The sequence below is a fragment of the Solenopsis invicta genome, chromosome 4, assembly GCF_016802725.1.
Source record: "Solenopsis invicta isolate M01_SB chromosome 4, UNIL_Sinv_3.0, whole genome shotgun sequence".
NCBI classification, from domain to species: domain Eukaryota; kingdom Metazoa; phylum Arthropoda; class Insecta; order Hymenoptera; family Formicidae; genus Solenopsis; species Solenopsis invicta.
Genome location: NC_052667.1, coordinates 11,175,796 through 11,189,448, shown reverse-complemented (window position 1 = coordinate 11,189,448; position 13,653 = coordinate 11,175,796). Strand labels below are relative to the sequence as shown.

General features: G+C 41.5%; 2 protein-coding genes and 1 long non-coding RNA gene across 3 annotated transcripts in view; 1 reads left to right on the top strand and 2 right to left on the bottom strand.

The window, feature by feature from the left end:
• The window catches only part of LOC105207917 (ceramide phosphoethanolamine synthase), a 60,595-nt gene that overhangs the window by 6,596 nt on the left and 40,346 nt on the right, over positions 1-13,653 (top strand). The gene's annotated exons all lie outside the window — the stretch shown is intronic.
• LOC120357511 lies at positions 7,429-8,586 on the bottom strand. The gene has a single exon (XM_039448027.1). It carries the CDS (start codon positions 8,584-8,586, stop codon positions 7,429-7,431), a length of 1,158 nt encoding a protein of 385 aa, XP_039303961.1.
• Positions 10,883-13,650, bottom strand: LOC120357473. Its single transcript, XR_005574485.1, has 3 exons — positions 12,518-13,650; positions 11,430-12,438; positions 10,883-11,310 (listed from the first exon to the last, which is right to left on the bottom strand). It is a non-coding gene; the product is annotated as an uncharacterized LOC120357473 (long non-coding RNA).

The window sequence follows — 13,653 nt, the reverse complement described above, 5'->3', positions numbered from 1 at the left end:
GCATCCCACACAAGAGTAAAGTACCATTTTACTGCGAGTTCTGGACGGCTCATTGCCATTTTCATATAGTTTTGCGATAGTTTTAAAGTTTTCTATAGGTTTCGTCAAGAGTTTCGGCGTTTATAAATTTTAAAACAATTTTTAAATCTAATTGCTGGCACCCCATACAACTTTGTAATACTTTATGGTAGGTATAACTAAGTGGTACTTTACTCTTGTGCGGGATGCCAGAATTTAAGTTTAAAAATTATTTTAAAATTTATAAACGCCAGAACTCTTGACAAAACCTATTAAAACCCTGATAGCCAAACCTGACGCAAGCACGAATTAAAAATGTATGATTTACATTATGTTGGCAAAAGTCAAGCAGAACCCAGAAATGTTTTACTGTTTCAGCTAATATTAGCAAAATAACATCAAAATCCGAGCAAGCACTGCGTCACGACATTTTAAAAGAAATGCAGCAAAACTTATTGACATATAGAAAACAGAAATCAAACACACTGTGTTGTCATAACATAACGCCAGAAACGCGGCAGATGTAGAACATGGTCTGCTTCATCAGCTCTTAACGGCAAAATCGCAGCAGAAGCATAGCGTGTCGTCATGAGATAACAGGGAAAACGCGGTATAAAACATGATTTGATTAATCAGTTATTTGATGGCAAAATCACAACAAATTTCGTCAAATGTAAAATGTGGTAGAGTTTGCTAAGACACTCTACCGGAGATCCCACAGGTTTGAACCCTGATGGCTGAGGTGATATTTTTCCTAATAAATTCTTTACACTTTTCTTCAGGTAAGAAAGGATTCTAATATTTAGATGCTAGAAATTAGCATTATTTATTACACAGACACACAAAAAAGTGTTATGTCTGAAAGGCTACACCTACGTATCCCTATGTATTTTGACGCCCTGAAACCGACTATGATCTCAGAATTGCTCCGATAGATCAAGATTTTTTTACACTCAAAAAATGGTTTCTTAAAATTACACTATTCAGCCAGGTAAAAAAATCCTACTCTAATGGCGTAATTCTGAGGTTATATTCAGTTTCAGGGCGTCAAAATACATAAGGATACATAGGTGTAGTCTCTCAGACATGACACTTTTTCCTTTTTGTGTACCTGTGTTATCAAATTGATTTCAATTTAATAAACGTGATATTACTAATTTTTATTCAACTTAGAGCTGTGTTATAACTGAAAAGTAATTCGGCGCGCAGTTTGATAAATTTGAAAAAGTTGTAATAACCCGTTTTTCTTGTATAGAGATCGCGCGCGGGCGTAGCTCGTCGGTTATTCCAGCGCACGATCCGAGTTTGAGAGAGAACTAGACGGCGATTTAAAGTACGAGGTGTGTTCAAAAAGTATCGCGAATTTTGTGTTTTTTCAAAAATTATTTATTTATTCATGAATATCTATTTTGTCCCCTTCAAAGTAATCCCCATGAGATATTATACACTTGTGCCAACGGTTTTTCCAATCTTCGAAGCACTTCAAAAAATCATTTTTTTTTTATCTTGTTCAGCTCCTCCTTCGATGCCGTCTTTATCTCGTCAAGCGTAGCGTAACGTCGTCCTTTCATGGGCCTCTTCAGTTTAGGGAACAAGAAAAAGTCACAGGGGGCCAGATCTGGGGAATACGGTGGCTGCGGCATCATTAGTGTGTTGTTTTTGGCCAAAAAGTCGCGCACAAGCAACGATGTGTGAGCAGGGGCGTTATCGTGGTGCAAAAGCCAATTTTTGTTCTTCCACAAATCCGGGCGTTTCTCGCGGATTGCTTCGCGCAAATTGCGCATAACTTGCAGGTAATATTCCTTATTGACCGTTCTACCCTGTGGCAAGAACTCATGATGCACCACGCCCCTGCAATCGAAGAAAACTGTCAGCAAAACTTTCACATTCGACCGAACTTGGCGCGCTTTTTTCGGTCTTGGTTCGTGCGGCAGCTTCCATTGAGATGATTGAGCTTTGGTTTCCACGTCATAACCATAAACCCACGATTCGTCACCAGTTATGACCCTCTGGAGCAAATTTGGGTCGTCGCGGACAGAGTCCAACATCTCATTAGCAATGTTCATGCGATGCTGTTTTTGGTCGCAATTGAGCAATTTTGGTACGAATTTCGCGGCGACCCGTCTCATGCCCAAATCATTGATAAAAATCGAATGGCACGAGCCAATCGATATGTTTAGGTCCTCAGCAACTTCTCTAACGGTGATTCGACGATTGGCCAATACCATTTTCTCCACTTCATTAATTTTTTCGTCTGTTGTTGAAGTGCTCGGGCGTCCGGCACGCTCTTCGTCGTTCACATCTTCTCGGCCTTCTGAGAACATTTTGTACCACCGATAAACGTTGCTTCGGTCCAAGGTAGCTTCTCCGTATGCCACAGTCAACATTCGGAATGCATCCGCGCACTTAATTTCGTTTTTCACACAAAATTTGATACAGGTTCTTTGATCCATTTTTTTGAATAGGTAAAAATCGAAGACGATCCAAAACACGTGCAAGCAAAGCAGCTGTCAACAATTAAGTGAACATTCAAAATGGCCGAGCTTGTCGGCATAAGTGAGAGACATGAGTACCAACATAACGCCACAAAAAGATCGAAATTCGAATATACGTAACCCGCGAAAATTCAAAATTCGCGATACTTTTTGAACACACCTCGTACATAGACCGAATTATTGAACGTTTTGGTTTAAAAGATGCGAAACCATCGAAAATTCCATTGGATCCAGGATATGAAAAATTTAAGGAATTATCAGAGAAATTGCCTAACAATAAGCAATATCGTAGTGCAATAGGAGCATTATTGTATCTGTCCATCTACACACGACCAGATATCGCAGCAGCAACATCTATCTTAAGTAGAAAAATAAGCGCACCAACCGAAGCCGATTGGGAGGAGGTGAAGCGCGTAATCAGATACATCAAAGGATCTAGGCATTTGCGTCTAAAATTAGGAGAAGACAATACCAACGAAGATACTGCCTTGATTGGATATGCTGACGCAAATTGGGCGGGAGATGTAACAGATCGAAAATCAAATTCAGGATTCGTAATTAAACTTTATGGAGCACCAATCAGTTGGGCAAGTCGCAAGCAAACGTGTGTGGCCTTATCTTCTACAGAGGCTGAATATGTTGCACTCTCCGAAGCCTGTCAAGAACTATGGATTAACCGATTATTGAATGATTTCAATATTTGTCTAAAAGAACCAGGTATATTATACGAGGACAACCAGAGCTGTCTCAAGATGTTGGACTCCGAGAAGATGTCAAATAGGACGAAGCATATAGATACTAAGTATCACTTTTGTAAGGAATTAAAAACGAATCAACAAGTTCATTTTTATTACTGTCCAACATCTGAAATGATTGCAGACATCTTAACAAAGCCACTTGAAGCTGTAAAAACACGTCAACATGTATCTGGGCTTGGTTTAATTAATTAAATGTTCCATAGTCATAACTTTGAGAGGGGATGTTAAAATTATTTTATTATTAATAATTTTTTGTTCAACGTTATGATTGTATACATGCAATTTTTTTAATAGGTTCTCTAAAGTCACAATTTTAATTTTGTTTATGCATCTACTATACTTTTGTCTATGCTTGTGCCTAACTGAACTTACTCATCTCTCATCTCTCTCTCTCTCTACGATGTCTTTGTGTAACTTGCTTATAGATAAGCGATTTGTATTCGTATAAGAAAAATATATTCACTCAAGGAAATACAAGTACATTCGTATATTCAAGATTGATCCATCCATCAAATCCTCAAATTTCAACAGCTCGTTTTGTCACGTAATGGTTCCACCCAAACGAATTTACTGAGTACATCGATAATCACGAGAATATAAGAATATCCGTCATTATAACTTTTAAGATTTCGCACCTCAATCAAATCGCCCTCCCACACATCGTCGATATTCGTTACGTTGTAATGCAGTCGAGGAAACTTTCGGCGCAGTGGATGGTGCAGCGAGTACGCATCTTGCGATTCCAGCCAGCGAGCGACATTGTTACGTGTGAAATTCGGCTTAGCGGCACGTGTCAGATTTTCCACTGCTGAGAAGCCGGCGTAATGCGCGGGATCGTAGTATAATTTTTCAAGTTCCGACATTATCGATTATTTCTTCAGTGTATTCCAATCTAGCAAACGCCTTTTTCGCGCAGGAAGCAAATCCCCGTTTTTCATAAAAGTTGTAGATGGATAGGCTTTACGAAAGTAAGGGGACAGATACAATGCGTAATCAGGGGCTCTTTCTTCTTCTCGTTCCTGCTTCTTGCGTTCCGATTGACGTTTTGTCGATCTCGTTGAATATGTTTTCGTTGCAATCGGCGTGGAACTTGACGAAGGCCGATGTTTCACATTAATCGGGGAAGAAAAAACGAGGGTGCCATTTAATAGTCGCTTATTCCCTACCAGTGTCGAACGCGTGTTTAAGCTGCGTAGTAATCGAGCAAACTGAACTCTTCCTACTGGTGGTTTTACGGTTTTTCTTTCTCGCATCATGTCGTTCATCAGCTCGCTGATATTCGAATCTTTTACAATGCTGCCATCTATAGTCACGACTCCATTCTCGTTCCAATTAATTCTGTCAGGCACCGCTTTATCGAGCAAATGTTTCATCAGTAAGCGAGCTTGAGCGCGATACGATTTTGGAACAGTTTCTACTATTTTTCCGGCACTTTTCAGCAATCGAAGGCTATGTTTTCTTCTTATCACGGTATTGTCGATATCGGATAAATGAGAAAGATTAGCAGAAATTTGCAATTTTCGGGAGATATCGTGAGAAACGAGCGTCGATTTGCCATCGCTATTGTTGCTGATCTCCTCCAGGAGTGGTGTTTCGTTGTCGACAATTTCAGTTACGCTGGTTGCATTTTGTTTTCGCGCTTCTCGGATATAGTAAAGATACCGCCAAAGTACCTCTCTGTACATTTTCCATCTCTCATCCTCGTTACGCTGGTAAGGTGAATTAAGAATACGACTCATTTCCGCATCGAGTCGTGTCAGAAGGGTACCAGGAGTTTGTACGGAATTATTATTATTATCGTTTTCACCGTTCTCCGTCGTGATATTTTCCTTCGGCTCTACAGCAATCGATTTATTCTGTTGTTGCTGCTTTTGCTGCTGTTGCTGCATTCTCTCAAAAGTTCGCTCTTCAAGAGCCTTCTCTCAACATTTCTGTAGAAATTAAAACCATCTTTTTTGCCCTTTCCATTGCGATTTATTCTTATGATTCCGTGCCTCCGATGATTCGAGTTAATAAGGCCGACAATATGGGTCCTATGATATAGGGTAAAAATCCGCCTCGTTGTACCAAAAGTTGTCTCTTATCCTTCCAATTTCCGCGTTTTGTCGCAATACGTCGCAGCGTCGATTTGTATTTACTCAGTCGATCTTTTTCACGTCGTTTGAGCGGGACGTTGCCTTTAAGTGTATTAAAAACGCACTCGCAAATACAATGAATAAATTTATCGTCCGCGATTCGAAGAAAGATCATTCGCTGCTTATTGTTCAGATGACACAGCGCCTCGAGAAGACAAGCGTTTCTCTTTCCGATTGAACGTCTGGCGATTTTCGTCATGCTGTCCGAACTCATGTTGTCCTCCTTCGTCGCGTGAGAGAACAGCGCGACTGGCCTCCACGAGCCGCGTTACGCGATTTTTATGCAATGGAAAACGATCTACGCGGTACGTAAACGTAATGTCTAATATCATCGAGAAAGACGCACGTACGAAATCGATATTCGTCCGGAGTTGATTGCTTCAGATCGAGCAACAAGTATCCGTGAGGTCTCGAAGTAGCGTCGTAATAAGCCTCTTCTAGAAATTTCGGATCATTAGGATAGACTTGTCGCGCTAAATGACGAATTTGAGCGCGATCGCGAGGATTTTTGAAAACCACGATGTAATTCGCGTTGAGAGATATGTCCGCGTCCCTGATGGAAAAGATTCTGCGAGATAAGAATGACACTGAGATTCTTATGATGACTGCCTTTGGTAAAAAGATCCACGATCGCGTCGCTCGACGACGATTCTCTCATAAGGTCATCGATTATCACGAGTTTCGGGGTAAACGGATCGTTCGAATAATCTTCCGGGCGAGGTAATCCCTCGCGAAATTCGATTATATTTTTCTACGTCATTGTTGTCGTCGCCACTTTAACGTCGTATCCCCGTGCTGACTCTTCTGCCTCGCTTACACTCACGTCGTATTTTAATTGTCGATAAGCTTCTTGCCACTCAGCGTAATAAAATAAAACTCTCTCGAAACTCACGTCGGACATGCTCGATAGATATTTGATAAAAGACTTTACAAAGATCGTTTTCCCACACCCGGTGGGACCGCATATAATCGACGTCCAGGGATGTTTCCAACGCACATCCATTTTGCGAAATGATTGACTCGATTCCGGTGCGCTGCTTCAAAAACAAAAAAGAAAAAAATGGCGGTCGATGCTAATAATAATACTAATCGTCGACAATATCGATATTAATAATTCGCGGAGTTAAATTTTCGAAGGCAGAGATAAGCGCATCAACGCGGCGGCGGCCCCGGCGGCGGCGTTCGCATGCTCGCGTGAGCGTACCCCCGCTGGTACGTTAGCCAACCGCGGCCAACAACGAGCTGATCCGTGCCGCGGCGCGGGGTACATACAGGCTTATCCCACTCACTTAGCGCTTAGGTCGGCATCGTTTTAATGAGCTAATAGACGATGCCGCTGGGGAGGGGGAAAATAATTCACGAAAAAGAAACAAGGGAAAAAGTACACGGGAAACAAAACAGGATTCGGATTGGAAATGTATAATAAAATTTTTTATGAAAAATTAATTAAAATGTTTTTTTATTTTAGCACATTTTTGTCCTAATTTTATATTGTAAAAATATTTACATTTTATTTTTTACAATGCTAAAACTAATGAATGACTTATGATTAATACGTTTTTATAGAATTTTTACAATGATACTTATGCGCTGCGGACGGAAAAATTGACGACTCGAAACTTAAATTTAAGCGAGAACAAAGCTCGAGTAAGAAAAGATGATTATTCGACAAAACCGTATGGAAGCGAATAACGATTATTAATAAATCTACGCTTTACCAATACCACTGAACATGTTTTCCTCTCTTCTCTTGTTACAATTTCGTGAAAAGCATTGCGACGAATTGCATTAAAGCGCAGATTTATCACGGGTTCCCTTCCACGGTTTTCTTCATCTTCTCCTTCCTCTTGCCTTTCTCTTTCTAATATTAAATTTCTTATACTATGGAAATTTACAAATCTAGAATTATTATAATTTAAAGTTATTTCTTTCACTTTACAAGTTTCACGAGTGATTCCATTCGCTGTACGAACCACATACGCATAAAATTTTGGGCCTCCTGACACAAACGATTCGATGTACCTAGCTACCGTTGCCGTAGCTTTCGAGTTCGTCCGTCATGTCGCCCAGAAAATTCCCAGTACATGGTTCGTACTCGTTTGGATCACCACTACTCAAGTATATAACAGAATCGGTATCGCAATATAATACGCGTCTATTTAACTTTTCTAAATAATCATACAATTTTAACCTAGCTTGTGCCGTCGTGTATGCCGCGATCACAACGTTGGTAATCGGAGAAGCTACGATTGCCTCTTCTCGCAGTCGCCACGAGACATACAATACCTCGTCGTTGACTGGTAATATGTCAGTTATTTCGTGCTCAGGGCTAGTGAGCAAAGTTGCGAAACGCTGAGGCGATTCTACGATCTCGGTACTAGGAAGATTCGATCGTTGACCGAATTTTCCCCAGAAGGAATTTAAACAGAGCTTCGCAACCGAGCACAAGCCAGGATTACGTGAGATGTTGTTTCTATCGAGTGTAATACCTTCGATTTCCTCATATTCACGAAGGTATCGTGCTTTACTCTCGTCATCTACACATTCGCTCGGCCATCCACTAGCTTCCTGCTTTAATTGCAAAAAGGAATTTATATATCCGGTGAACAATCCACCCTGCCGCCTATCGCGATCGTAGCGAGCAACTTTGTATTGCCAAATTTCATTTACTTGCCTCACAAGATAACCTTTCTCGATGGCTTTACGTAATTCGCATGATACCCAAGTACCCTCGAATTCACGTTCGTCAGGATGTTCGTGAGTGCACGCGGACTGCGAGAACATTTCGCAGCAACTCCGGCACAACGCAAACAGCAATTTTCCGCGCACACGATACGGGAGTACCGGGTGAAAGAGATTGCGCGGTGGGAGTACTCGACAACGTACGAGACCTTCGACCGGGTCGAAATTATACCCTGGTCCGTCGCCGATTAACGACGAGCATTCCGCTCCGATATAGATTACAGGGTGGCCGATCGGAAAAACGCCCGTCTTTAATACGTAAGGATACAGAGAACACACGTCCACGTAACGTATTTTCTCCGCGTACCCCGCTACTTCGAGTCGAGTTACGATAATTTCCGTGCGGCCACCAAAAAACACGTCACGCGGATCGAGAGGCGCAGATTTTAGTATAGGGTGATGTTCGAGAAAATTACGCATCTCGTTATTTGCCCTCATCTCTTGGTCGAAAGCGCACTCCCATTTTTCAATCACCTGATATCCTTGCCGGCGAAGACGCCATGTCGTTACGATAGTTCGTTCGTAACGCGTTTCTATCGTATCGTCGCGGTTAGCAGTTGAAAGCTTACTGTCACGATTCACTTGGAAGCAAGTAAGGCAACCGTGCCAGAAGCACCCGTGAAATTGGAGAACGAAACTGAGTTTCAGTCCCCAATTTTGTCTCGTAATATCCGTCTACGTGGCTACCGCCGATTAAACGCTCGCGACCTCGCCCGGCATGGTTTATGGGATGACCGAGCTCACGCTCCTTCCACACTAACCATTGTAAAGCTTTGCGCGATTGTCTATCGGCGTTTCTGTATCCGCCCGGCGGGATGAGTCCTATTTCCTCTTCGCGAAAAAAGTTTTTTCGAAAAACTTTCATACACGTGGAAGCGATAGTCGTGCATTCTTCGAAAGGACACACACCGCGCTCTAAAAATATTTTTTGGAAAGCTACACAAGCACGTCGTAAAATATCTACGTCATTTCGACAATAACGTACGATCTCGCGCTGGAAGTCGAAGACGACATTTTTATTTGTCATTTCCGTATGCCATGTAAGAAATCGCTCGCGCTCATCAGGTTTCATTTGATCGGGAGAATAAAATCGAGCCTCGGGTAATGGACCGACATACGATTGATTCTCCACAGTGTTAAATAAATGCGGAAAAATGCCTTTATCTGCCGTATCCCTTAACCCGAAAGCTTTAGGTAGATCAGATAATCGCATCGGCATATAATTAACGCTGTCGATGAATTTTGTATGACCGATCGTCATCACGATAATCTTCGTCCCGTTCAGAATTATCCGTGGCTTTTCCGTTATTAACGATTTTTCGACTAGATATTTTAAAATAAATTGCGCGTCGAACGCCTTTGCGTTGTGAGCGATACAAATAATACTTTTAAAATGTTTTGTCGGTCTTGTCACGAACTCTATAAACTGCTTTACCGGGTCGATATTAAATACAAATTCGCGCGTTCCGCACCAGCGACATCGCACCGTCATGTCGTCTGTCGCCACGCAAGCAGCGCAAATTTGCTGTGCTACGCAGAGAGTCGGAACGTGTAACTTTACGTTCTCGGTTCCTTCGTACGTCTCGTCCTGCCGCGTTTCAAAATCGTAAAACACGAATGCGACAGCTCCCTTGACTTCATTGTCGTTCTCACCCTCGAGATCATTAGCGTTTCTTTGCGCCTCTTCACGTATCGCCGCAGCACTCGTACCCTCTCCAGGGTCTTCAGCTTCGACTCTGCGTCGAAAAGGTTGCATAAAATACAAATGATTCACGGGTTGCTGAGAACGACATATCCTACAATAGGCGCTATTACATTCGTGCCGCGAGCTTGATTTTATAAATCGCCCACAATTGTTACAAATTTTAACCGAATGGCAAACAGTTGATTTTCCTTCATAAGATTTTTCGGTACGATGACGCTCGAAACATGAATTTCCGAAGAACGTACGATTACACGTATCGCACCTGACTTTCTCCGCGTCGTGATGTTCACACGAGGGTATAGCGTAGCAGCGTGGACATCTTTTAGAGCAACGATGCCCTCTGATGGGGCGATAACCAACGTTACACGCTACGCAATATCCACCTTGAGAACCCGCAGCGACTTTTAAATTTAAAATGGTATTATAATGGTGTCTACCCTCATAATACATAATATTTAAGCAATGATTTGGTTCGCGTTCTAGTGAGGCGAGTATCGTACGCCCGTCGTAGATTAGGTTCCCCCCGCGTCCGAAATCTTTAAAACCGTAAACCATTATTGCCAGATTTTCAGCGACGAGATACCGTTGGAATTGCTGGATTTCGTAAATCCCACATCCCTCCTCCGGTATCATGATATCGGCGTTCATCGTTAATTTTAACGCTAAATCGCGTTGTAGTGAGGAACGTCGGAATCTTACGGCTTCCCACATTTCGTGACGCGGCCCCGTCCGAAGATTTCCACGTTCCACGCAGTGGATTCGCGCGGCTACAAGTGAACGAGGAAAGCATAAATTATCGTCATTTACTATTTCCAATATCGATCGTTTGACGACATCCTCACGCGTTAATGGATTCGATACCTTTCCACGTCCCACCGGTACTGCGACATTGAAAACCCTGATGTTAAAAGTTTCCGTGACTTCAATTCCGCCGTTGCTTTGCGCTACCGAACTTACGAGTTCCCATATGTCCTTGTAAGTCAAGTCGCGCGCCGGACGAAACAACAATCCCGCCGATTAAAGCGTCAAACTTTCGGAATTGAAAGATAGTCCTACGTAATCCGTCGGTTCACTTGAGCTTATCGCGTACGCATGGATTTCGCGGAATGCGTTTTCTAACCAACGCACGGTATCGGCACCCTGTGGCACTGGACGTATCGCGAAACTCGCCTCTCTCCCGAGTATAGCAAAATTCCTAAATCTACGCGCGTTTTCCGTCTGCAGCTCTATATAATTAAATCTATCATCAACCCGATGTTGTTGTTGCTGCGACTGCTGCTGTTGCGATTGTGGGTCTTGCTCCTGTTGCTGAGAATGTTGCGACTGTGGTTGCTGCGACCGATGTTGCTGCTGTTGAGGCCTTTGGTCGGCTACATTCTCCGCAGTATTGTGGAGAAATTCTTCCCCACTAGCGTTTCTTCCAATTACAGCTTCAGCAAGTCCAGCGCCAGTTTGAACTGAAAGATGAAATATTTTTATTAATCATTGCTGTCTTATATTCTGTTTTATTTTTTCTTTTCTTTTTTACTAATACACGAAAACGCCGACAAAAGATATAATATACTAACTAACTCACCAAGTTACCCCACGATATTTCCCCGCCCAGTGATATTAATTATGCCCTCCATGGTAAGGTATTGGCATAATGTATATCATCTAAAATTTTGTTTTATATTACTTCGAAATAAAATAATTTAATAATAATATTAATAATAGTTATCATCATACTCTGGCGAAGCAACTTTGACTTCTCTTTCCTCGGCGTCATTTTCTATTTCCGCCCCCTCTTCATTATCCTCCACTTCACCGCCTTCATCCGATTCCTCTTCATCTCCTTCTTCCTCATCTTCCATCGCTTCCTGCTCTTCTTCTTCTTCTTCTTCTTCTATTTCATTTTCCTCTTCCTCTTGATCTTCTGCCTCCTCTTCTTCATCTTCGTCTGTATCCTCCTCCTCATCTTCTCTTAATGCTTCTTTTTCGGTTTCCTCCTCTTCCTCCTCCTGCGTCGCTCTTTCCTCTCTTTCTTCTTCGTCCTCCGTCTCGTTTGCTTACACTAAATAATATTTTTTTTGTTATTAATTATGATAAATAACTATATGTTAGTTTCTCCAAGTCTATTTTTTAAAACTTACCTGGAGTAAATACAGCCTCATCGGCTGAGGATCGAACTCTGTCAAAATTACCTCGAGTATCGTCGTCATCATCTAAATATATAATAACAATTGTTATTATTATTACTATTATTACACTACTATTATAACTTTATAACACGATATTTTTAAATTTACCTGATGATTCACCGTCGGGGGTGTATCGAGGTGATGGTGCCTCCGCAACTAAGTCCGCGATTTCAATTCGCGGTCTTCCTATAAAATTTTCTATATGTAATATTTGATAAAACTTTGAATATTTAATTTTCTCCACGAGACGCGTGTCTCATGCTTACTGTACGTAGAGTTACTTACGGGCTGCTACGACACCTTGAAGCTCCTCTTCTGCGCGTCGTCGTCTCGCCCCGTAGTTTCGCTCAAGAGGTGCCGCACGACGAGGCGGTAGCGGCTCAACCCTGGCTACGTGTCTTACAACTGTAAAATTAAATATAATTAAATCTAAAAACACTTACATTAATACGCTCAAGTTTAAATTTACATCAAATTTACTTACCTTCTCTTTGACGCAAGAAGTCAGCTATATGACCCCCCGCATCATTTTCAAAAAACGCTTTATTCTGTTGTCGCGTTTCAACGTGACGTCGAATTATATTTTCCAACGTCACGTTGCCATTACAGTGCCCCAGTCTGTGCATAACACACAGCAATGTGCTGGAGCACTCCTTAGCGAACTTGTCGAACAATGCGTAGTTCGACGCGTCATTGTCACGCGCTACCTTCTTAAAATAGTGACCCTTCACTATTTTATTATTAAAATTACACGCCACGATAAAAAATTTAACAATATCGTCGCGCAACATTTTCACTATTTAAACTTCACTATTTTCACTTTTTCACTCGCAATAAAAATTGCACTTACAACGTTTGTCGTAGTACAACGAAAAACTCTCGACTTATAACTGGAGAGTACGAAAGCCGAACTAACGCTTAGCTTTCGTGAAACTTAACATTTATACGTTGCATCTTCCAAATATTTCAAAAGCAAGAAAAAAGAAAATGAATTTATCTCGACAACTCAGCCTTCTTTCGACTCTGATTTTTCTAGTTAGTCCTATCTACTGTTCTGTTTTGTTGCTAGACAAAACCCTCGTTTCGTAGATTAATCTTATAGTAGATAATGTTCCCTATTCTTCGATTAGAAAAAAATCATACTCTTGTCAAAAGTTGACATTTGAAAAAAATCAGGCTAAAAGCCAAACCTTAAAAATTCTTCTAACAAAAGCATATTTTTGACATTCTTTCCTGTCGATAAAACGAAAGGCTCGATAAAAGTTTAATCTTTGACTCCCTATCTAGAAAAAATCACGCTCACCGCAAAGGATGATATTTTTGATAACGGAAGTGAAGGAAGTCATTTATCTGGAAAAAGTCAGTAAGTGCAAGTTATCACATGTCTGAACAACTTATCGTAAGTGCGCACACTCACGTCTTTGTCGTATTAGACCTCGTGATATTTTAAATCATATCGCTGTAAGATTATTTCTGTTAGAAAATTTAGAAAAATTTAAAAATGTTTTTAATTTCTTAGCTGCGCGCGCAGACTCGTGTCTATATTGTTGCAACGTCGCAAACAGAGTCGACGTGGTCAACGATACCCCGTACTGAAAATCATTCAAGTCTCCTCGTTCG